General features: G+C 41.0%; 1 protein-coding gene across 3 annotated transcripts in view; it reads right to left on the bottom strand.

Annotated features, from left to right (window-relative positions):
- Window positions 1–16,349, bottom strand: part of acox3 (acyl-CoA oxidase 3, pristanoyl) — a 31,004-nt gene extending 14,655 nt beyond the window's left edge. For 2 of the 3 annotated variants that reach the window (XR_008333921.1, XM_053415819.1), the window contains exons 1-10: window positions 16,221–16,349; window positions 15,239–15,372; window positions 11,306–11,403; window positions 11,013–11,148; window positions 8,943–9,017; window positions 5,776–5,865; window positions 4,997–5,140; window positions 2,956–3,044; window positions 2,563–2,659; window positions 688–870 (exon numbers count right to left, since the gene is read on the bottom strand). Coding sequence is in view for 2 of the 3 variants with exons in the window: in XM_053415819.1 (XP_053271794.1) it covers window positions 688–870; window positions 2,563–2,659; window positions 2,956–3,044; window positions 4,997–5,140; window positions 5,776–5,865; window positions 8,943–9,017; window positions 11,013–11,148; window positions 11,306–11,403; window positions 15,239–15,361 (1,035 nt within the window). In the remaining variant the exon portion in view is untranslated. Of the gene's footprint in view, window positions 1–687; window positions 871–2,562; window positions 2,660–2,955; window positions 3,045–4,996; window positions 5,141–5,775; window positions 5,866–8,942; window positions 9,018–9,324; window positions 9,446–11,012; window positions 11,150–11,305; window positions 11,404–15,238; window positions 15,373–16,220 lie in introns of those variants that run through there. The other variant, XM_053415820.1, reaches the window with a different exon arrangement.
- Window positions 16,350–25,711: the final 9,362 nt, after the last annotated feature.

Below are 25,711 nucleotides of genomic sequence, written 5' to 3'. Positions count from 1 at the left end.
ATCACTTAACCATTAAATCCAAGTGCCAACTGATCAAAAGTTGAAGAAATTCCCTCAAGCATTCTTGAGATATTGCCAACTTGACCTCAACATTTCATCTTTGACCACTGAAATCTAATTAGTTAATAAGTGCATTCAAGTGAACATATGTGCTATATTTGAAAGAATTTCCTTGAGATTTTTCTGGGATATTACATTCACAAGGTAAACAGTGTTTGAGAGGTCACAGTGACCTTTGACCACCAAATTTTAAACAGTTTATCCATGAGTCAAAGTGAAATGTGGCAGATGTAATGAAAATCTCTACAGGCAGTCCTGAAATATAGCATTTAAAGGAAGATGAAATGATTCCATGAAGGCCTTGAGATATCGCGTTAAAAACAATGAGACGGACAGGCGACCAGAAATGCCTGCGACCACTGTCATCGGTGCGGAGGCATAAAAAATCCTTTAGTTGTACATGTAATAGTTGGTAGTTGTCTAGTTGTGACCATGGTAAAAAATGCATAACAAACTCAATGCTTCAGTTTACCTTAACCGCGTAAGGGTCGGGTCAAGTTTGGACATTAAAAACACTGCGCCCGACAGGTAAGGACTCAGGTTTGATTCAGACAGAAATATGCAGATTAAATGGCACTAAAATATCTCTGTATTATCGTCTTTGTCCATCATCTATACAATTCTGACCTGTAACTGGTACTCCAAAACCGGAATCTCATCCGAGTCCTTTGGTCCAAACTGTCTCCTGGTTGCTGAAAAGCGGATGGCCACAACCAGAGCTAGCTTCAGGTTGGTCAGAGCCATCCTGGTGATGTACACCCTGCCCCCTGACAGGGCACCAAGAGATGCTCCGAAACGCTTGTTTGAGTCCTGGTGGAGATGACAGACAAAAATGAGAGACACAATAAGCAATTAACTTCAACAACGACTCGTCGTTTCACTTTTCAATCAACCAAGCGTTCACACCCAGGTGTGCAAGCTGTTAATCATCAGATGTAGTCCTTATTTACTCAGTTTTTTTTACTGTACTCACTATTTACAACTGGCTACCAGAGCAATCAGTCCAGTAGATTGTTACCCCCGGCAGCCACAAAATAAGCCTCAAATTGTTGGGTATTTGCTAACAGTCTGCCAACATTAAATATCTTGCTCAATGAGAAGTCTCACTTGTCTAGACATTTTGTTTGACTTTCCTTTCATTCATCAGCCATCTGTAAATGTGTGGCTCAGGAGTTAGAGCGGTCGTCCTCTAACCAGGTCGGCGGTTCGATCCCAGCCTCCTCCAAATCACATGCTGGAGTCTCCCCTAATGGTCCCTTCTCATAGAGAAGTGCTGCACATAGATTCACTTTGAACGTAAAACTGTACTGTAGTCCTCGGGACTAGAAAAGTGCTATATAAATACAGACAGTTTATAAGCCCAACCTTTAAGATAAAAACATAACAGACACTATGTGATTACATTGTTTAAAATTGTGATGATGATGTGACTTGCGATAAATAATCACACCAGTCCCTTGCTCAGGACCCAGAGACCACGGACAGCTCCACAGCTGGGAGAAGGCACACAGCCTGGTCGAAGCAAGTTGGGTGCAGACACCAGGGAGCCATGCACACCTACAATGTTAGTTTGAGGGCTTTTCATAAATGTTTGGACCGTGACATTTTTTTATTTAAGATGCATGCGTGTAGCGGCGTATGTGAACCTGACTCGAGGCAAATGTGATCAATAGAAGTTTCCAAAATAGAGTTAAGTCAGAGGAGGCGGAGCAATCTATGTTTTAAAAATCACTTTTTTTCTCTATTTCCCCTTCTTATTATCTTCTTACGGCAATGATTAAGACAGAAAACCCTGATAATGATCGGAATGTCTTTAAATTATCATTACATTACATTTCATTTAGCTGACGCTTTTATCCAAAGCGACTTACAATAAATCATCTAGGGCAGCATGGGTCCATCTGATTGGCCAAATTTATTGGTACACAGAGCGAGAATATGTGCTGCATGGAACACCATTTATCGCAAATTTTGCCGTCTTTTGCAATGTGTCTATCCTGCACATTAATATCACAAAGATGATTGATTTTTTTCCAAACAGACACACAAATTTGCATTTATGCTTGTTTGCTTTGAATATAAATATGTTATAGTGAATTGCATTACAGTCTTTTTGTTTGTGTAGTGTTAGTTTTTTTTTTATTGTGGGCATGGAGGGGGCTCAGGGAGAACCCACAGGTGAACACTCCCTGGTTTCAGAAGGCAGCAGCTGAGCTGAGACACATGGGAAAGCCACAAGGAGACACAGAGACATGCATGGGAAGGAGAGAAGCACAAGAGCCTCTTGGAAAAGACTGAGCTGTGCTGCCAGGCCAGCAGAAATTGCTGAACACTTTGAGTGGTGATGTGGTGAGACCCCTGTGGCATCGTCAAGTGCCATAGTGACTATTATTACTCATATTATTGTTTTCAAAGTATTTTTGTTTTATTTCTTATATTGTCAGACGAGACTCTGCATGGTACTCTAGATTTAAGTAAAAAATCCTCTACAATCTTACTAACCTTGAATGGTGTAATGTAGTGGCCATCAGAAGTAACATCTCCTGTCTTATTCAGTAGGTTCTCCCGTGGGATCCTCACATTGTTGAACATAACAAACCTGATACATTGACAAAAATTAAGTGCATTAAGTTAATGGACTGTATTTATATTGCACGGATCTAGTATTCCCGACCACTCAAATGTTTTACATAATATACAAATACTATTACACACATGAGCGAGTTGGCGTTTTGATAAAGTCCTCACACAAAACAGAAAAGAACTAAAATAATTTTCTCTCAAAATTAATGGAAATTATTTAATCAACTTGCAAAGCCTTGGATTATATCTGCAACTGTATAAAGTAGCTAGTTATCAGATAAAGTGGGCAAAAAATCTCTCTCAGCCACCTACCCATTATCCAATCCATTCTGGCCCAGCTTCTTGCCAATATCTCCAGCCATTACACCCGGGAGAGACAGCAGGGTATTTGGGTCCCTCACCTGTAATACAATGGTTATAGACTTAATGAATTTCACTCAGGGTACTCTGTCATTTAACCTGTACAAAATCATCACTTTCTATTTCTACGATAATTGCTATGACTTGGTGGCTACTAAAGGCCGGCGCATGCTTCTGCAACTGCGTCTGCGGCTTTTCACGCAGCTGTGTCGAAGGACTCGTTGTCATTCATGCTTCTCAAACCGTTGCGCATGTTACAAAGCAATTTTCCGCCAGAACACTAGGCGGAGTAACGTATTTTGTCGAAGACGACCTTAGAGAAGCCTTCTTTCTTCTTCGTCGACTTTCTATTTACATCGCCACTGCGGCTCCTCATAGCCTTTTTCAAATCCGCCAGTCAGTGCGAGTTATACAAGTGGTCATACTTTCGGATCTCTTCCGCCAAACGCTCTTCTATTTGGTCCATATTCGTTCTTCTAAATCTTCCGTTGTTTCTGCCGGTATTATGGGGCATGAAACCGGAAATGCGACTCCGGAAAGGATGTAGTTAGCAGACGAATCACAGCATTGCGGGCTGCGTGAGGCTCGCGGAGCTTTAACATATAGTTAGAAAAATTGGGCGACGCACGTAAGCACATAAGAAGAGATACATAAGCACGCAAGGGGCCCCTGAAAACGCAGAAGCATGCGCCGGCCTTAAGGCCGAATTATAGTACTGCGACTGCAACTGCGGCTGATCACGCACCTGCATCGACGGACTCATTTTGGGTTAGGGTTAGGGTCTCTTCTGCCAAAACGCTCTCCTATTTTGGTCCATATTCGTTCTTCTAAATCTTCCGTGATTTCTGCCGGTATTATGGGGCATGAAACCAGAAACTAGACTCCGGACGGGATGTACTACAACTTCCCATCTCCTTTCTGACTTTTACCTTTATCTTGTGTATCATTAAACATATTAACAACAATTAAATCTAGAGTATTGTTGGATCTGGCCTGCGAGTTGATTCATAGATACAAAAAAAACATGTGCGAAAAATATGAAGTACAAATAAGATTTTCCCTGCTCGCACCAGTTTGCAACTGTGCCTCTAACATTGAACTGGTCTCTCTCTCATCTCTGGGAGCGATGCGGAGTTTACACTCACACACACAGGGAGTGAAGTGAAGCGAAGACGACTGAGGAAAATTCGTTAACGTGTACAAGCAGTTGGTTTGTTTTGTGTCAAAGTCCTGCATGTCGGCAAGAAGAGAGAAGGTGGAAAAAGGACCAACTCAGAGAATCATATGAAATCTTCCAGAGCCATCTATCTGACTACCAGAAAGCAGTAAAATCGGCAAAAACTATGTTTATATCTAACCTGGTCTCCAACAACTATAACAGACCTAAGGTTCTTTTTAATCATTTCAATAATATCATAAAACCCTGTAGTCCTACTCCTATTCTGCCGATATGTACGACATAGTGGTGAGTACATAATGAGTTCATGAAAAATTTACCAACAGAGAGAGACAACATACATAACAAACCAAATACAATATAATTACCATAGACAATCAAAGCACTTAACTAAAACCAAATGAAGACAGGGATGGGAAACTAATGAGTTTCTAATGAGAATTTATTAAATTATTGTTAGCTGAACAAGATACTGTTTTACTGTGGGTTGGATAATTGAAATAAATACATTTAAATATAAGCTGAAGCCAGTGAATTGATTCTGCACCAAGATATTTGTATATCCCTCTGCTCTCTCACTCTACCACCTTCTCATTCACACCGACACAGACACACAACACTGACCCATATAATTACAACAACATCAGATACATACACAGACTGGGTAAAAACTTTTCTGTATGACAACACTTGTCATCGGATCTCTCAGGACAGATTTTAATCCAAGGTCGAAACAGGGCCTGTGTGACATCACATCAGATGACAGCATCAAATAATACAATCAGTTATAACTCGGTCAGTGGCCAAAGGTCTTACCGGGACGATGAAGGAGTGCAGGCCGTGGCAAACCTGGTCAGGGGTGTAGAGCTGAGCAAACACCACAGCATGGGTGGCAGTCTTACCAAGGTTCCCCACCCAGAACTTGGCAGCCTCATAGTCTGGAGAGTTGATCACAAATTCCTACAGACAGGTTACTGTTTGAAACAGTGATGTAGAGTCCTGATTTCCCAAATAACTTCCAAATTAAATTTTACGAGTCAAAGTATCCAGTAAACCAGGAAAATACCACCAAAATGTTACTAGACGAAAACTGAGGTAGGGCTGCACAATATAATGAAAATCTATCGTCATCGCGATATTAATGTGCGCGATAGACATAAGATTTGGGAATCTTTGCTACGTAGTATTACATTTTGCTAAATAAATTACATTTCTGTAAATCTCACTCTCAGTGGTCCGGTAAGACCCTCACACCAATATGTTATAATATAATTATAGAAGCTTTAGTCAAACATAACATTATAAAATTATTAATGAAGAAAAAAAAATTGTTTGACCAGGTATTAACTGATTCGTAGAGTTTTGGAACCACTGGTATAAAGACTGATAGCCCTCTCCACATTCAGACTTCAACTTGTTTAAGTGAAATAGTGAATCCCTTCTGATTTCCATTTTAATCATAACAGTAATATTTATGGATACCAAATCTAACAATGTCAGAATCTGTCTTAGAAACTCACCATGTTTAATGTGTGTCTATTTAATGGACAGACACAAACACAATGTTTAAATCCTCAAAGAGTGTATGTGCTAACCTGGGTAGACGGGTCATACGTGGCTGTGGTCCTCATGGCTCTGGTGTTGCTGCCATGACTCAGTTCAGTCAGTGCAAAGCATCCAAATGTCTTTAAACAGATACATACAGTAAAAGGTAAGGTTAACATGTAATTTAACTGACGCTTTTATCAAAAGCACCTTCCAATTTTTTCATTCAACATCTTTGAGGGGTCATTTGGGCTCAGCATGATGCTCGTATGCAGATTGTGAAGACTGGGAATCGAACCACCGAACTTTTGGTGGAAGAGTGACTGCTCTCCATCACCGTCACCCCATTAGTTACCAGTGCAGGGTGAGTGAGTGTTTTCGTGTGCTAACAGGCACCATGCCGGTGCCCCTCAGTGGCATTTAGTGTGGCGGAGGACGCGCTGGCTGTGTGGGAGGTGGTCTGGTGTGACTCGGTCAAGTCGGCCTCTCGGATGAATGGAGCCATTGTGATGTTCCTAAAGAATACGGCGAAGGTGAGCAAGGTGGTGGAGAAAGTAGTGGGGATCCACGATTCTATTAATCCTGTTCTCCCACTCGTAATCCCAGCAACTAAGGTGATAATCTCCAACACACCCCTTTATAAAGAATGAAATTCTGGTGAAGAAACTTTCCCGCTATGGACAAATTGTGTCAATGGTTAAAATGGTGTTTGAGAAATAACTGATGTGATGAAGGGGGGGAATGAACGCAACTGAGGAAAAACTGTTAAAAACCAGTGTTGAAATTATGGTGTTTGAGGAGTTGGATAAAGACATGAGTGAAGGTGAACTGTTGAAATTTCACAAAAAATAAAGAACTCAGGGTCTGGGCATAGCGATGTCAAAGCCTGCAAGGACTTGGGCTAACACTCAGCCAGGGAAGTGATCCGTCGCGCACAGTCTGTATTCATCTGCTGAAATCAAAAGGTTTTTAGAAACAACCGAATTCCAGAGTATCCCTCGGTGGAGGAGCACTTCTCTGACATAAATCAGCCAAACTCTCACCAGGAAAAACAGCCAATGGCGAGGTGTTAATGGATCAAGAAATTTACAGACTAAGAAAACTCGTCTTGAAGTGTTGTGGCAGGATGATGAGTTTAAAAAAAGTTGATTTGACACGGTTGACACCTGTAATAACAGTAACAGTTTAAAACTTTTTAAAGCCCTATCTATATAAAAAAGGGCGTTCTAATTTGTCCGATTCTAATAAGGGATATTATCTAATGAAAAAGTAGCCTTGTGCAGTAATATAAGAATTTGTGGACGTGAGACATTGAAATCCATCGAGATGCGACGTTGTGCATTTGAATCGTTGACTGCTGAAATGAATGGAATCGTGAGGCTAGTGAAAATGCACACGTCTAGTGAGCACACAGTCATCGGCAGTCATGTCAGACAGACAGCACCTCCCTCCTCCTGTTACAGCTGTTGTGGGTTTTTTTGCTTGTCCGGAGTTGTGATGAACAAAGGACTAAGCTCCCCGTGCCTCCAGTGCCTCCAGTGCCTCCAAATTATTAACTTCATAAATGTTTGTCATTTCTGAAGTGCATATTTAGCCTCTCAAAAATGTAAGCAACTGTAAAATACATTTCAACATTCGATGTGTGGCCATGGCAAATTCAAACAGACAACATTCACAAGATGTCTTCATCACACTCTGGATTTGGCCTGGAGAGGTTTGCTGCAGACTGGATAATATATAGTGAAGTTGAAAGAACTAAAACCAAAACGTCGAATTTTGATGTGACGCCAAGGACATGTCATTCAACTAAACCTCATTAAGAATACAACTCTTAATTTTGCCGATTTTTGGATTACAATGACCCAATATGAAGGAGAAATGAATAATCCTGTTCGGTTGGTTTAATGTACAATGCATGAAATGGCAAACCTATTAACTATTTTCATATTTCTCCTGAGATGATCACTCTCTTCTACAGAAGTTTTATTGAAATCTGTTCTAACCTTCTATATTGTTTTTTGGTGTGGAAACTTCAATCTGGCAAGTAAAACAAGACTAGTGGCCCTTGTTAACATCGTCAGTAAGATCACACAGAGTCAGAGTCTGTCATGTATAACAGACAGGTTCTTCGGAGGGCAAATTAATGATGACTTGTCATCTCAAGAAGGAGTTCGAACTTTTGGCCTCAGGCAAAGGTAACAGGGCACCTAGTCGGAAGAGAAAAATACTTTTTTTTGTTAAAATGTTAATTCACTGGGCAATTACACATTCTTGAAAATTGGCATCTGTTTCGCATATTTGTAAGTGTTTGAAAGGTTTTATTTCCCTGTACTTGCTGACATTAGTCTATTTTGGACGCTTTTGTGGTAAAGGAGGTTGCCACTGGGGTCTCCCAACAGCAGCCATACACAAATCATTCGGTATTCAGTATCTTTATTTATTTAACACGGCCAAAAACACATATTAAACATAAATTGGCCAGGACTTTCTGTTTGGCTGCTCAGCTCTGTCCAGTCGCTTCCTCTCATACAGCGTGTCTCTCTTCTCCTTCATAAGTTTCCCTAATGTGTATCTCTTCTTGTGGCTGCTCTCCTGCTGCCTTTTTCAATCCAGGGAGAACTAATTGGCCCACTAACCTGGCGATCAACTCTCCCTGAATCACCTGGAGGTGCTCCGATGATCCACCTCCACACGGTTGTTGATTTTGGTGTTTTTGTCTCTTTGCAAACTCTTGATGCACACCAAATTTCCCCTTGTGAGACAATAAAGCTTACCTAACCTAACCCAATATACGGTCACCGAGCTGGACAGACTCCAACTGACATGGCTGAACAGGACTGTGGGTAGTGGAGGAAAGGAAGAGGGCTGGTAGTGTTCGTGAATGATATATTTTAGCAAGCAGTGCTGTCAGAAAATTTAAATGTTGGCAGTTTTAAGGAGATAGCACCCCCTCTCATTGTCCTTCAAACTGCCTACTTTTACTTTTGAGATAATTTTTCTCGAGATTTTGAAAGAAATCTATTACTAATTTGTATGAGAAAATTGTACAGTTTACTGTTAACATCATTCCACACTTCGGATTGAAGTAAGGAGTAGAGATGTGTGACATCCCTGTAAACTTGCCACACTGGATTTTTCATATTTAGCCATTAATACAAACATTGACACAACAATAAGGTGGTGTTACTTGCAGTTTGAAGCAGTGTTGTACTCTTACCGTCATGTTGTCAGTGTTTTCAACATATTTGTGATGTCTCCGTGATCCACTGTTGGCAATAGTTGCTCCAAACATCTAAAACAAAAGATAGAGAAAGTTCTAGCAGCCATGAAGGGTTGGATTAATAAACATTAATTTTAGGATGCTAACTTGCTTATTTTAGCAGGCAATTTTATTTTTCATCATCTTACTTAAGCATGTGCCTTTAACTAATTAGCTGAAAACAACAAATTATTGCGGAGGCTGATGGGAATATCATGAATTCTGGAAGTACTTGCAGTAGTGAATACATTTTAATTTAGGCTTTTACCATCATGGCTGAAAGCTGCTTGGTTGAGCCGAAATGTTAGTTGGTCAGTTAAAAAACGCAATTACAAATTACCTGAATGGTTGAAGTTTGGAGAGTAGTAATCAGTTGCAGTCTTACACGCTTCTCTCCGCTTCTTTAAGAGCAGTGACCCACCCCCAATAGCCTATAGAAAATGTGTCTGTTGCCCAACCACCTAAATTATTTAAATCAAAGGTGAACAGGAGGAGTAATACATTAAACATAAAAGTTGATATAATCACTATATCTGTACCAAAAAATAGAAGGATAAAAGTGGGTTTATTAAATATCAGGTCACTCAATCCAAAGTCCCTACTTGTCAATGATCTGAATCAGTAAGATGCACTGTGTCTACGGTTGCAAAGGGGCGGACAATTTCTGGTAAATTTCCGGAAACTTTCCGGAAACTTTCCATGGGAATATTAAGCTCGTGAATTTTGGTTGGAAACCATGGAAAGTTTCCAACTTTGAATATTCCCAGAATTTTGCAACCCAAACTGTGTCTAACTGAAACCTGGCTTGAAAAAGCTAAATATGTAGGTTTAAATGAAGCACCGCCCCCCGACCAATATTAATACTCATATTCTTCGAAGCACAGACAGAGGTGGAGGGGTCGTAACAATCTTTAGGTCTGACTTATCTATCAACCCCCTGACCTGAAAGTGTTATAACTCATTTAAAAATCTACGTAGTTCATCCAAGCCTGAAATCACATTACCAGGTCATCTAGTTATCATATATCGTCCAGCTGCCCCTAACTTTGAATTCGCTGAATTTCTATCTAAGCTAGTTCTTAGGACAGATAATCATTTTAGCAGGTTAGGTGGTGAGAAGGGGGGATAAATGAGATAATAAGATCACAACGGTTTGCACCAGACATCATACGTTTCGCACACTCTAATGGAAAAATGCATTATTTGTCGGTAAACTAGGAGATAGTACAGCCCAGTGAAACAGGATAATTTGTGAAATTAACCGGGTCCTTTTATATATTGTAATAGATTTCCACACCCCGGGGCCTGTCGGTGTGTCCGCACGAACGTTTGTAAGTATGTGTGTCTGATCAGATACCCTACCCCACTACTTTTTAAAGTGGGGGGTCTCGACCCCTAGGGGGGTCGCTAGGGGGCGCCAGGGGGGTCGTGGAAACTGTAAGGGATGTGACAATGTGACAATAAAAATAAAATTATTAATTATTAAATTAAATGATGTGTGCCTGAGAAATAGTTAGCTACTTCCTGCTAAAGGCAACAATGAACACATTCCATCCCCTATCCTTATGACCCATTTCCTATCAAATTAGCAGGATCACAAGTAAACAATTAATAACAAATTAACCATTAATACACCCAAAATACAAACCCATTACATATTATATCATAACCCAAAAAATAACAATAACATCTTTCTTTAACTTATTTACGGCTCGTACGTGTCGGATTGAACGTTCTTTACAATTAAGTTTATTGCTCTTTGAAAAAGCCGAACTTGCATGATTATCTTATAATATTATTATTGTATCAGTAGTTTAAAAAGGAGTCATGCAAAGAGTCCATTTTGCATCCCAAGACTAACTGTTCGAGAAAGCTTAACTGGAGTTTAGTAAAAAAAGTAATGTCAATTGTCTTTGTCAAACACAACAGTTAAATAACGAACACAACATGGCCTTTGAAAATGTGATATTTTCATCATGTCAAGTGTTACATTTTTTCATGCCTCCCACAACAGCCATGCATACTCACCCCTTTGTTGAGGGAGTACTTAGAGGTCATGGACCAGTCATACATTCCCAGACAGTCACTGAGGACAGCAGTTTTCCAGGGATTGGCCATTGCCTCATCTTTTGTTATGAAGTCATAGCGGAAGAGCTGCTTCACCCTGCAGATTTTCAGAAGCTTAATTTTTTCCCACATGTACAATACATAAATATCAAGCACAGGATATAACAGATTATGTTTCTCGTGGTAAATATACATGTAATTAAATAAAAATAATTCCCTAGCTACAATAGTGAAACTGCATCTTATGTTGATACCTGAGAAAGGTCAGCTCTCTCATTTTCTCCATAGCAATGTCTTCACCCGATTGACGAGCAAATAAAGGATCATTCTCCAGTGTCTTGAATACATGTTGCTGTAGAAAGAGTAAGAGTATAAACAAGTAAAATGTTATAAAATATAAAGTATTTGCATGTTAAATGTTGATGCTGAAATTGGTCACTGAAATTGTTTAAAATTTCAGTTTCAACTTTGAGGCCCTGTAGGAACTTCAATTGTTCACTTGCACACAAGAGACTAAAGCAATCAGAGGCTTTGGATTACAACTCATGCTCTGCTGCGATATCACAGTCAGTACATTTTCTTGTCTTGCTGTTAGCGCACGTGTCGACATCCCATCGTCAAGTTCTTTTTTGTTTGGTTATTCCCACATTGCTGATTCATCCATGTAAGAGAGGGAAGCGAGGAAGTGTACACACAAGACAGAGGAAGTGTCCCCCAAGGAAAGATACATTTAATACAAATTAGGGTTGAGAAAACTGGAAGAGATCGAGAGGCATAGTAATAGTACAGTGTTTTGGTGTGGTGATTTTAACGGGCACAGTGCAACATTGGGAAGTGACCGAACAGAAGCTCATGGTCAGGTTATTGAAGAGTTGCTGAATGAGATACATTTTGTTTTCTTAAATGATGGCAGCTATACAAGAGTGTGTACTGGACCTCACACTGGTATATCAAGTAAAATTGCAGCAAGATGTGATTAGACAGTGTATCAAGAAGGAACTACAGGGAATGATCATTATCCAGTCTGGTGCAAGATAAATATTGCTTCTTCACAGATCATAGAGAGTACTGGTGGAAAGTGGATCTTGGCAAAAGCAAACTGGGGGAAAAAATTGAAATAAAGTGACAGACGTCTCCAGCTTAATGAGGAAATGAGTAGAGAAGTGCTTGACAGATAAATAAAGCAAGGCAATATAGCAGCGGCCTTAGGGGCCAAAAAAGTGAAGGAAAGGTTAAGAAGAAAATAGTAACGTGTCGGGATAATAACTGTAAAGAAGCCATGAAAAATAGGAACAAAGCATTTAAACTAGTCAAAAGAACCCACAACTTGCAGCTCCTGATTCAGTATAAGCAAGCTAAGGCAGTTGAGAAGGACAATAAGACAGGCTAAAAGAACACATTAGAGGAACAACTGGGACTTAATAGGAGGCAAAACAAAGGTTGGAGAAGTGTGGGGGATGATTAAGAAGATGGAAGGGGGCAGGAGGGAGTGGAGTTGTCCTGTTCTGACAGATGGAAGTATCATAGCAGTTACGAATAAAGAAAAGGCAGAAGTGATGGTAAACATAAGTTAAGGTGCATAGTTATCATAAGAAGGGAAAAGAGGCAGAGAGTGAACAAAGTCTGAAAATAGAGAAGCATTGGGCTGAAAAACACATTTTGATGGGCTGGAAAGCGACCATTTCACTATGGATTAGCTGAAGAGTGCAGTTGATATGACAGGAAAGTTTGCAGCTGGAAAAACTGAAATCTGTTACTGTGTGTTAAAACATTTAAGTGAAGGGAGTCTTTGGAAATTGCTGCTACTGTAAAATAAAGTGTTTAACTGGATAATGCACTTCTTAAATGGAAGAACTATTCAGGTGACGGTTGAAGCAGAGTTATCAAACCAGCACAGGATAGAAAATCTGACACCTCAGGGGAGTGTAGTCCAACCATATTTTCATTAATAATGAATGACATATATGAGAATATCCCAGCTGGTATGGGGAGGTCATTGTTTGCTGATGATGGAGCTCTGTGAAAAAGGGGAAGAATTGTTTAATATATAGCAAAGAAAATGCAAGAGGGAATCAATCAAGTTGAAAATTGGGGGTTTAGATTCTCAGTGGAAAAAACTAAAGTTATGTTCTTTATAAGGAAAAAACTGAAAGATTGTAACTTGAAACTGTATGTAAGTATATTAGAAAGGTCTGAGAGATTTCATTTCTTGGGTATACATTTTGATCAGAGGCTAACTTGGAGAGAACATATCAGTCTAGTGGTCAATAAGTGTAATAAAGTAATAAACATATTGAGATGCCTTGCTGGGCTGAAGTGGGGTGCTGACTTTGTGTCGCTGAGATATATTTACGTAGCTCTAATAAGATCCCGAATAGACTTTGGGATAGTGTAAGGGTCATCAGCTAAATCAGTGCTAGCAAGCCTAGATACTCAAGCTCAAGCTCTTAGATTGAGTTTAGGAGCAGTCAGAACCTCACCTGTGTGTGCTCTTCAAGTAGAGGCAGGATAAATGCTGTTGCACTTGAGGAGGGAACAGCTGGTTGCCCATTACTGGATCAACATAAATGGACATGGAGATGCTCACCCCACTAAAGCAGTTCTGCTGACGTGTAGCGTGCAAAAAGAGAGATTTGGGTGGAAAGGAAATTAAACAGCTAAAAGTGTGGGGGGTGTCTGATAAAGAGTTTGGGGAGACTGTGCTGTGGCCTGTTAGGCCTGTCTGGCTGTGTGAGAAGCGAGGCGTAGAATGAAAAATTTGCAAAGGAGGCAGTTTAGAGAGAAGCTGTTGAGGTTAACATTAAGTTGTCAAAGTCAGAGGGCAGAGGCATAGTCTGGAAAAAGTCATTTTCAAGTGGCAGCAGAACTGGGATACGCAGACAAAGGGAAGGCATCTACAGTCAGTACAGAGCAGAGTAAATCGGTTAAGAAGCAGGGGAAATAAAAAGGAAGGAGCAAGTAACAATAGGCAGACTGAGGATTGGGCACAGTATGTTTACTTTCAGAACATAGGCCATTAATGAAAGTTTTCATCCTCGTCTGTCTTGAGCGATCCTCTCCAGCTGTTTCCACATCAGCCCCTTATTCTTGAAGTCCTGCTCTGTGCTCCTTTTCCAGGTGTTTTGGGTCGTCCTCTACCCTGTTTGCCTTGTGGGTTCCATGTCAGTGCCTGTTTTGTTATTGCTGTTGTGTTTCTTCGTAGTTTGTGTCCAATCCAGCTCCATTTTCTTCTAATCAGCTGTATATCTACTGTTTCTAGTTTTGTGCATTCCCACAGGTTGATGTTGCTAATTGTGTTTGGCCAGAAGGATGTGTCTCAGGCAGTGGTTTATGATGGTTTGCAGTTTGTTTGTGATGTTAGTGGTGGTTCTCCAGGTTTCGGAGCCATAGAGCAGCACGGTTTAAATGTTGGAGTTGAAGATTTGAAGCTTCGTCTTGAGGGAGATTTTTTTACTTTTCCAAATTTTGTTTATGTTGAATGTTGTTCTTGCTTTCCCAATTCTTGTCTTCACGTCCCCCCGTGTCCCACCATCAACAGCTATCACACTTCCCAGGTAGATGAATTTGTCAACATCTTCCAGCGTCTGGTCCCCGATGGTTATTAGGTCCATGTTCTTGGTGTTTATCCGCATTACTCTGGTTTTGGGTCCATTTATTTTGAGTCCAAGTCCAGCAGTAGCAGTATGGAGGCATGTTATGTTATTTCTGTTGTTTAATTACGTCTGAAGAAGGACTCACTATTGACCACCATTTTATTGGATACTGCTCTAACAAAGTATACCCCTGAGACTCCAGACTAAAAACATTTCACCCAACCCTCCATCGGCATTGGGTTGAGTAGATAATTAGTGAATTGACCTTTTTGGATGGACTATCACTTTAACCGTAGTTCAAGAATGAACTCTAAGCCCCACCTCGGACAAGAAAGTGCACTCAGAATTATCACGCTCAACCATTATCACCAATAGTTATTATTAATAGCTACTAAATTAATTTTGAGGTAAGACTTTTTTTCTTAAAAGCAATTGTGAGAGTTTTATTTTGACACTGTCCGGCTTGCCATCATTCTGGAGCACCAGAGGCTCATTAATCCAACCTGAAAATGCAATGCAATATTTTCTTCTGATTGAATAACAGTCACAACAAACTACATTGACCTATAATTACAGTCTTGGAAATGATGTTACCTTGAATGTCAGTATATCCTCTCCATCTATGAAGCGGACCATGTCCTTCCAATTGAAAGAGGCTTTTTTCCTGTAGATGTCCAGGGGGCCACAAGGGAGGTCAGCTACTTCATGCTCCATCATCTATGTTAAGACTGAAGGGTTTGAAATACAGATATATAAATAAATATGGGATCATATTGGTCATTCATATTTTGAAATTGTGAAATAATACAGTCCATCTCTAAGTGTAGGTGTGGAAATATGTTTTGGATTAGTGAAAAGGTTTTGTGTAAACACATTTAATTTCTACATGCATTGAAAAAAGGTTTTGTAAATTACCGTGCCAATAAGCGTCAGTGTCATATGCAAAGGTAGGACATTTGTTTATCTGTCTCTCACTCTGTTGAAAATAAACCTGCATAAATTTGAATACCACAATACTTCTACTGCCACAAAAAAAGTCTACACACTCTCTGTTAACAAGTATTTTTGCACACAATAGGTGTCTACAAGCATTAAATATTAGTGACCTTAATTCGATACTATAGGAATTAAAAGTAATTAAAATTCTGGCCCCTGGAATACTAGGGCCACTTTGCCGTAAATAATATAACTCTATAGCACAGTAAATGAAACGCTGTAAAACCTTATCTATCAAAACTGAACAAGTAGACGTTTATTTAAGTAACCTTTGTGCTTCAACTGCTCTCGATAACAGAGCAAAGGTCATGGCTTGCAATGTGACGCCTACTGCTTCGATCGGCTCACGTCAGTTACAAACCAAACTGCTGTTTCGAATCCACTGATGGTGATTAATATTGAACTATCACATTATACCTTGTCCCACTATCAACACTATAACCCTAAACCCACGCTGCTGTCCAGTGAGATGAGAAAAGAGGCGTTATTAAAGTGCGCTTTAAAACTTATTCTCCTTTCACTTTTGTCAGGAAAACGCTAATAACTTCATTAACAGCTGACCTGGGTCGTTAAGTCTTACCTTATACGTCAACTTTTTCTGTTAAAGTGGTTGTTTCTTCTTCTCCAGTTGTAAAGTTGACCAGAACACCGCTCTGTTTACAACTTCCAAGACACGCCTCTGTTCTGATATCAACGATATTACTTCCGGTTCACGTCCTTCATGACAAGAGTGCTGTCTTCGCCACAGTCTTTGTTGTTAACACGTCAAATGAATTAAAAACTGCCTCGCTGATAAGCTCCTTTAGTGAAAAATTATGTAAGTGATATATACATTTTACGAACACTAATAATGAATGAGTCTGTATAGCAGCTATGGAGTTAAGATTATAAATTGTTATGGAGTGCTTTTATTCTGAAAGCACAAAATCGCTCTTGTGACTTCTGGGGGGGGGGTGTAACCATGGAATAACAACGCTTGGGAATAAGATAACTCTTGGCCACAAGTTACTGGGTCATGGCAACGAGAAAAAAAAGCAAAGCTGAATCATGGTGCCTCTCAGGTACACCAGCCTGTGTACCATGATCAGTTTATCTATATAATATATTGTGATGTCATGAGAGGGAGTGTCATCGATTGGAGAAACATCCCCTCCCAGTGGCTGCAGTAGGGACTACAACCCATCATGGCATCTGGTTAAGTGACTACATATCCCAGAGTCAGCAGGGCAGCCAGAGCCAAGGGTGCTGCCAAGCTGAAAGAGATCGCTCTGATCGCCCTAGTGGGAGAGGAGGACAGAAACAGACAGAGAGAGGAGCTCAACTGAAGAAGACGGGTGTTGATTTTGTTTAGCGACTGTCTGCTGAATTTAGGTTAACCTTTTACTGAAAAAACCCGAATACATAATTTTGAGTTAGAAACCACCGTGTGTCGTCTTCCTTGGTGCACCCTCGCCTCCCAAGCCGATCCACAACCTCCCAAGACATCACAATATATACAAAATACATACAGAAAATCTGTTTAATTTCCCTTTTTTATGTCACTTTCCATTTTAGTGTAAACTAAATTGAACAAACATTTATGGTGGGAAATAGGAAAATATTCCTTGACAAATAAATAAAGCAAAGCAAATGTGTGAAAATAGTAAAAGAAAACAATTATAATAAAAAGACTCAACAGAAGTAATAATAAGAGATGATATGATGCTGTTAACGGTGTTGTAATCCCTAGGCTCCCTTATATGGTCAAACACTGTAACATCATCCTTGTACTACCTGTGAATATGTTTACCATTTCTAAGCAGTATTGGAAGAAATGCATTGGTAAACTCACACAGTTTTCAGGGAGTATCATAGGACACAACAGCTGTACAGCTGTGGCCAAAGGTTTTGAGAATGACACAAGTATTGGTTTTAAGAAAGTGTGTTGCTTCTGTGTTATTAGATATTTTTATCAGATGTTACTATGGTATACTGAAGTATAATTACAGGCATTTCATAAGTGTCAAAATATTTTATCGACAATTACACTGAGTTCATGCAAAGAGTCAATATTTGCAGTGTTGACCCTTCTTTTCAAGACCTCTGCAATTCACCCTGGCATGCTATCAATTAAGTTCTGGGCCACATCCTGACTGATGGCAGTTCATTCTTGCATAATCAATGCTTTGAGTTTGTCAGAATTTGTGGGTTTTTGTTTGTCCAACCGCCACTTGAGGATTGACCACACTTTCTAAATGGGATTAGGGTCTGGGGAGTTTCCTGGCCATGGACCAAAAATGTTGATGTTTTGTTCCCCGAGCCACTTAGTTATCACTTTTGCCTTATGGCAAGGTGCTCCATCATGCTGGAAAAGGCATTGTTCGTCACAAGACTGTTCTTGGATGGTTGGGAGAAGTTGCTCTCAGAGGATGTTTTGGTACCATTCTTTAATCATGGCGGTGTTCTTAGGCAAAATTGTGCGTGAGTCCACTCCCTTGGCTGAGAAGCAACCCCACACATGATTGGTCTCAGGATGCTTTACTGTTGGCAAGACACAGGACTGATGGTAACGCTCACCTTTTCTTCTGCGGACAAGCTTTCTTCCAGATACCGAAAACAATCTGAAAGGGGATTCATCACAGAAAATGACTTTACCCCAGTCCTCATCAGTCCAATCCCTGTACATTTGGCAGAATATCAGTCTGTCCCTGATGTTTTTCCTGGAGAGAAATGGCTTCTTTGCGGCCCTTCTTGACACCAGGCCATCCTCCAAAGTCTGCACTCACACCTGCCTGCTGTCATTCATGAGAAACAATTGCTGACCATGGACTGTGATTCATTAGTACCTCCTTCACAATTTTCTGCATCATTTTCCATGCAAGGAAGGTAAGCGCCACAAGCCTGTAGTCATTTAAGGATTTTGGAGCTTTATTCTTTGGCACAGGGACAATAATTGAATCGTTCCACATACAGGGAACTCTGTGGAGATGGATTGACAATGAAAAGATGAAACAGAAGATGTCTTCCAACTGTTCAGCACAATTTTGTAAGAATGTGACCTCCGATTCTATCAGGGCCAGAACTTTTTCCTCTCTTTAACTCCCTGGAAAAGTCTAACAACTTTGTCCCTGTCAACCTCTTTGCTATCCTGTTTCTAAACAACATTGTTAAAAGCTGCCAGCTCCTTAATAGAAATCGTGGATGTTAAAACTATTATAAAATGAGTTAAGGTCATTAGAGAGGTCAATATCAGATTTGCCATAGTAGGAAATTTCAGTTTAAATTTCCTTTTTAACTTGCTTCTGTAGATCTCTGTATTGAGTCACATCACCCTTGTTGAAACTGATGTTTCGCTGATTAATTATATATTTAACTATTTTTGAGATACATGGCTAATTATTACAGATGGATTTCTTGGGGATGATTAACTCCTCACAAAACTTAAAGGGGACATATTATGAGAAATCCACTTTTGTAGTGCTTCTACACGTTAATGTGGGTATCTGGCATGTCTACCGTCCCAAAAATTCTGCAAAAAAAACAACTCCCGCGATTTGTTGTGGTTCCTCTATGTAAGAAACTATACGATAGAGTGCGTTGAATGGGAATACGACCAGAATTGACGTCACAGTCGGTCTACATGGCATAGCCCCCCCGAGGCGGAGATCTGGTGGAGGAGGAGACCGGGTTACGTTACGAGCCACAGCACCCTCCTCAGCTCGAGGCTGCGGGTGTTAGCTGGCAAGCTAGCCGAGGGGGGACACTAACCAGCCGGTGAGCGGGGTGAGAGGCGGAGATCTGGCCGAGAAGCAGAGCCTGTGGTCGGGGTAATGTCTGGTTAGTTAGGGGATGTCTGGTTGCTGGACCCGTGTCTGCGGCTCGCTTCTGGTGGACCTATCGCTGTTTGTTTACGGTTAGTTGCAGGGAGCTAACGCTAGCTTGCTGTTAGTTTGTGTTTAAAGTTGCTTCAAATGGCTGATTGTGCATGTTTTTACAGCAGTATTGCATGTGGCAGCCCACCCTGGAAGCAGCGGAGATCTGGCTGAGAAGCAGAGCCTGCGGTTGGGCTGAGTCACATGCCAAAGCCCCCTCCTCAGCTCGGGCTCGTTAGGGGATGTCAGGTTGCTGAACCCATGTCTGCGGCTCGCTTCTGGTGGACCTATCGCTGTTTGTTTAAGGTTAGTAGCAAGGAGCTAACGCTAGCTTGCTGTTAGTTTGTGTTTAAAGTCGCTTCAAATGGCTGATTGTGCACGTTTTTACAGCAGTATTGCATGTGGCAGCCCAACCAGGAAGCAGCAGAGATCTGGCCGAGAAGCAGAGCCTGCGGTCGGGGTAAGTCACATGCCGAAGCCCCCTCCTCAGCTCGGGCTGCTGGACCCATGTCTGCGGGTCGCTTTTGGTGGACCTGTCGGTGTTTGTTTACGGTTGGCAGCAGCCGCCTGACTGATCTCCCCACGGACAGGGGAGCGTTGACAGTGCGTGTCTCGTGTCGCAGTGAGTGTCTTCAACTAGAAAAGCTGTTGTTTTGTTTCGGTAATTGACGGTGACATGTAAGCTAGGTGGCGTTAGCCTCATAGAAATCAGTGCCCGGCTTGCCGGCCGGCGTCGGCGGCAGCCAGGTGCTCGGTGGCGGGTTGGATCCAGGCTGTACCTGGGCGGCTCACTGTGAGGCTGGCGATGCTCCCGCTGACTTCACACACCTGAGAGCCGGACACGTCTGACCGGCTCAGGGTCCCCCACGTCTGCAGGGTATGTCTCATTTTCATCATTGATCATCATCGATCTGTGACAAATCTCCAGCCTGTGTGTCCCCTGTGTGTGTCCCGCTACAGTTAGCAGGAGCGGGCTAACAGCACTTTCAGCACTTTCTGGAATGGCTGCTTGTGAACGTATTTACAGCAGTATTGCATGTGGAACCCCGGCCTGGAAGCATCTGACTGGGAGGTGGGGGGAGAGATCCCATTTCGGGTCCGGAGTGGAGGAACAATGCTCTCGGAGTCGTAACTTGTGTGTGTGTGTTTGGCGCCCCGTGCCTGCAGCAGGTATAAATAGAAAACAATGCACTCGGAGGCTAACCCGAGTCGTAGCTTCTGTGTGTGTCTGTCTTTGTTAGAAAATAGCATCGGAACGTGTTCCAGGACCCCACCGGTCTCCGGCTGCATTGTACCCATGCTAAGGCGCTCGCTCAGCGGACAGCCTCTCCTGTGATGCGTGGGCGGCGAAGCGGAGGAGCAGGAGGTGGGGGGGGAGAGAGCTGCGCCTTATAACTTTTGTGGCCCGTACAGATTTGCTCCAAGCACCCCGAGCTGCACGAACCGGTGCCGGTCACCAGCAGCTCGTTGCCGCCTCCGTCGCTCGCTTTAAAATAAACTCATACCCGGGGTTTCGCCGCAAAAGTTGCAGCAGTGTTAGCCTCCAAGCTGTAGCCCCCCACGATCCCTTTGTCTGTGTTTGTCTGTTTGTGTGTGTGCGCACGCTCAGAATATATGGCCTGTGTGAATAAATATACACATACAATTATATAGTGTATACACACATATCTAATGCATGTATTTAAATAATGTACATCTTTATCAGAAGGTGTAGTAGTTTGAAAATTGTAGCTTCAATGAAGAAACACAACAAACAGATACAGAAATATATGTGTAGGAAAGTGACTTAAAATGATTTTAACCACCTTAAATATGCTAAGGGGAGATTTAAGATGGGTGTGTGTCTGTGTCTGTGTGTGTCTGTTTCTGTGTGTGTGTGTGTGTGTGTGTATGTGTGTGTGTCGGGAGCGGGGCAGTGAGAAGGGGGATGGGTTGTTGGTGAGGGGGGGGGGGGGGGCGGGGCACTCAAAACAGGTCAATCTGAGGAAGGCTGTTTTAGAGAGGGTAAAAAGGGTGCTGTTTTAAATGATCCTTGTGGTTTATGACCAAAAATTTTGACAGACATTTCATTAAGACCCCAAGGAGCCATATCAACTGTGGTAAAATGGGCCTAATATGTCCCCTTTAATGTTTGCAGATAAAAAATTGGGCTGTGATTCTTTCTTATTTTTACAGGCACGTTCAATATGGCCTTTCATACCACAGTTTCTGCAGTCCTTACACAAACACTCTGATGCCTGGTGCCCCACTTAGTTGCTGGGCTTCTCGGGCAGCCATTTCCATTGATGTACAGTTGCAATCAGAAATATTCAACCCCATCACCTCAAAAGACATTATAGTGATGTGGATGACAGATAATGACAATAAATGACAAAAAAACTCATTAAACATCAAAACATATTTATTGATACATATTTGAGTTATTTTGACAACAGAAGTTGACTTAACTTTGAAGTTTAAATGAAAAATGTAACCCTGTTAACATATGTGCATGTGCAGTATTATTCAATCCCCAGCCTCAGTACTTTGTGGCGCATCCTTTAGCTTTTATAACTTCTAAAAAACATTTCCAGTAAGTGCTGACAAGCTTCTTACACCTCTCAATCAGAGTCTTTGCCCATTTTTCACGGGAAAAGCCTCTAGCTCAGTGATGTTTGATGGCTTCCGTGCTGCAACTGCCTTCTTTAAATCCCACCAAAGATTTATAATCAGATTTAAATCTGGTGACTGTGAATGCAACTCCAGGACGTTCCAGGATCTTTTTTCTCAACCAAGCTTTGCTTGACTTGGAGGTGGTCTTTGGATCATTGACTTGCTGGAAAGTCCAATGATCACCAAGATTTGATTTGTCAACTGAAGGCATCACATTCCTTTTTAAAATGTCCTGGCATTTCTAGGAATCCATGATGCCAGGTACACGATCAAGATTGCCAGTTCCTGCCTCAGAACAACAGCCCAACATCATCAATGACCCACCATCAGGCTTGACCGTTGGGATGGTATTCTTCTGGTCATAAGCCTGGCCTTTCGCACGCCAGATATACAACTGGTCTATATGTCCAAACAGTTCCAGTTTGGTTTCATCAGTCCATAGAACTGTCACCCAAAACCCAGTCGTCTATCCAAATTCCTCCTGGCATATTCTAGTCGACTTTTGATGTTCCTTGTAGTCAAGAGCTGACTGCGTCTTGGAGTCTGGCCATAAAATCCTTTTTTTATTCAGTGCACGTCGTATAGTTGCCACTGAAGCACTTGTACCAGCCTTCATCAGGTCATCCTGAAGGTGTCTTGCAGTTACACAGGGTTTCTCATAGTTGTTCCGACTAAGTTGCTGAGGGCCCTTGATGAAATGTTGGGCTCTCTTCCACGGCCAGGCAGGTTTGAATCTGCTCCATAAGTTTTAAACTTCCTTATAATGCTCCAATGTCAGACAGCTTTAAAAACAACAATATTATATAGGGGTTGAATAATTGTGACATGGCTATCTTAACAAAATATACTGTGACACACAAATAATACATGATGCATTTTCTATGTTGATTTTATGTATCACTCAACTCATAAAGAAGTCATCCAAAGCAGAATCTTGCTCTTTGAAAATTGTAATTGATAAATCCATAAAATCTTCGGGGGGTTGAATATTTCGGATTGCAACTGTATGTATCTCTATGGCCTTTTCCAGTTTCAGGCAGGTGTTTCTGAATTGCCTCACTGCCACTGACATGGTTTTGAAGCAACTGTTGTCAAATAGTTTCTCTCCAAGCATCTTAAAATGTGCATATTTAGATTGGGGAAATCCCCCCCCCCCCCCCCCCCCAAATTCTGGCGATTCTGCCCTCCTGCCCCCGGAAATTGGACCTCAGCATTGCTAAAATCCTGGCTACGGGGCCGTGTGCAAATTTTTTTTTGGGTTGATTCTGGTGCAACACACTAGAATAGATAGAGATGATTTTCTTGTTCCACCCAAAGAAAATGGTCGATACACACAATAGCGCTTCTGGCAAATAATTAAATTCGGTTCCTCTCACATTTTCTGATAACTGAACTAATGAAACATTTCTAACACTCTTTTCTCATATCAGGGTGTTTTCCAAATTCTGATCAACAGCTAGCATTTGTAAAATATCCTTATCAGTGGAAATTGTATGAGTGTCTGAGGCCCTTCTGAGAAAATCTAGGGAATGCACCTTCGCGCACAGACACACAAAACACACAAAGAGGACTCTCTGCATTGTACGTCACATGTTTACATGGGTCCTCACATCACATATGAAAACCATGGTATAGTACGGAGATGAATGCAGAAGTGAGAAACTTTTGATAACACATTTATGCTGGGATACACATCAATGTGTTGGTCTAGTTCACTTATCAGAAAAACTGTTTCAAGTCTCAAGCTCCAGATGACACATCTCGCCCACTAAAGAAATAAAAAATTGAATTCACTGATTGGAAATTACTGAGGATGCATTCGTACTTTATTCAGTCCAATTGCATGCATATAAAAACAAACAGCGAACCGCTAATCTCATTGTCTCATCATTTTTTATCTCAAACGGATGTTGCGAACGTCATCCCCTTCAGGAAATCCCTAAGACACTGTGGATTCAAGGCAAACATTATGTTGGCTTGATAAAAATGAGGAACCTGCAATTATAACACCTTGATCTGACTACAGGCCCTGCCAACAGCAATATCCAATAAAAACTGACGCCATTAAAGGCATTAATCTCGGTTTTTTAATCATTGCAAAAAGCAGGAGTTATCAGTCCAAGAAACAACTCACCAGCACCAAATCCCTCTCAACCAAATGTATTGAGACGACACAGAAAAATGCAGACTTGACTAAGACCATGCACCTCTAAATTCCCTATGAGCAAAGAGAAACACGCAGATAAAGACTTCTGACTGGATATGTTGACAAATTCTGAGTTTGATGCATTCTCCAATGTTTAATCCTATTATTTGAATAAGGCTGATAACAGACCTCCAAGTATGTAAGTGTAGCTGATGAGATACCTGAACCAAAGCCTGACACTGAATGGACGTTTCAAAGGTAAAGCAAGGATATTTTCTATTTCTATATCACATTCAAATGTCAGACTGAATGTTCTTTACAGTTAAGTTAAATTCATTACTCTTTGAAAAGATAAACTTGCATGGTAATGTTAAACATTATTATTATATCAGTGTTCTCAAATAGTTTGAGAGTTATGACAATATGTCATCTAACGAAATTAGTTTTCATAATGCACCAAGTTAGAGGTTTCCTTTCACAGTTACACATATCCAAATAAAATTGTTACTGTACAATGATATATCCTTAACTGAAATAGATACTGAATCAAATTGAAATTAAACCTTTTAAATCAGAATAAATTAATAATAAACAAATACTTAGTCCACTGATAACAAATTTGGAGTGACAAAGAAACAATTTCCACACAGATATTCGTTGTAATTTTTATTTGGGAAACCCTTGAGTAAAGTTTACCTTTCCTAGTAAGAATTGGAAGATAAAGTCTACTCAAGAAATTTACTGGATATGTTCACCCTTAGATATAAAATGTGCAGACATTTTGCCAGTAAATTAGTCTAGTTTAGAAAATATTGAAATGAACTACCTTATCATTACATTATATCCAGACGTTCCTGAGTAATATTCAAATAGTATTTGACCTTCTAAAACAGCACTATTGTACTCTAGATTTGTTGTATTCTTAGTATGAGAAAAGGGTCCCCTCACTGAATTAGATATTGATGCTGTACAAATAGACAACACACTAATCTCAGCCTGAACGGAATGTTTCAGATGCTCCTGACTGTGCACACTGCCATCTAAACCGCTGAAAGACCGACCTCATGTCAGCCGCTGCAGAAAGGTTCCAACTCCATCTGCTGACCATCAAAGGTAAACGTCGAACAAAAACGCTCTACTCCACCCATCCAATTTCGAAAGACAACTGAGGTGTACGACTGACTACAGCTGTCAGAAGCAGACTAACTGACAGCTACTGTCACCACCAAGGGATCAATGGTGGAACGTAGACCTCCATGGCATCCCTGCCGTCATCCGGGGCTGTGTGGCCTAAGAGGGACAACATGTTGTTTGCTTTTAATTTCCGTTATCATTGTTGTTCCTATATTATACATGTTAGAGACACCTCCACAGTAGGATTATAATTTAAACTTGACAAACAACACTCTCCCCATCTCACAA

This window comes from Pleuronectes platessa, chromosome 23, assembly GCF_947347685.1.
Source record: "Pleuronectes platessa chromosome 23, fPlePla1.1, whole genome shotgun sequence".
NCBI lineage: Eukaryota > Metazoa > Chordata > Actinopteri > Pleuronectiformes > Pleuronectidae > Pleuronectes > Pleuronectes platessa.
The sequence above is the reverse complement of the archived record's forward strand: the minus strand, read 5'-3'. Positions and strand labels throughout refer to the sequence as shown.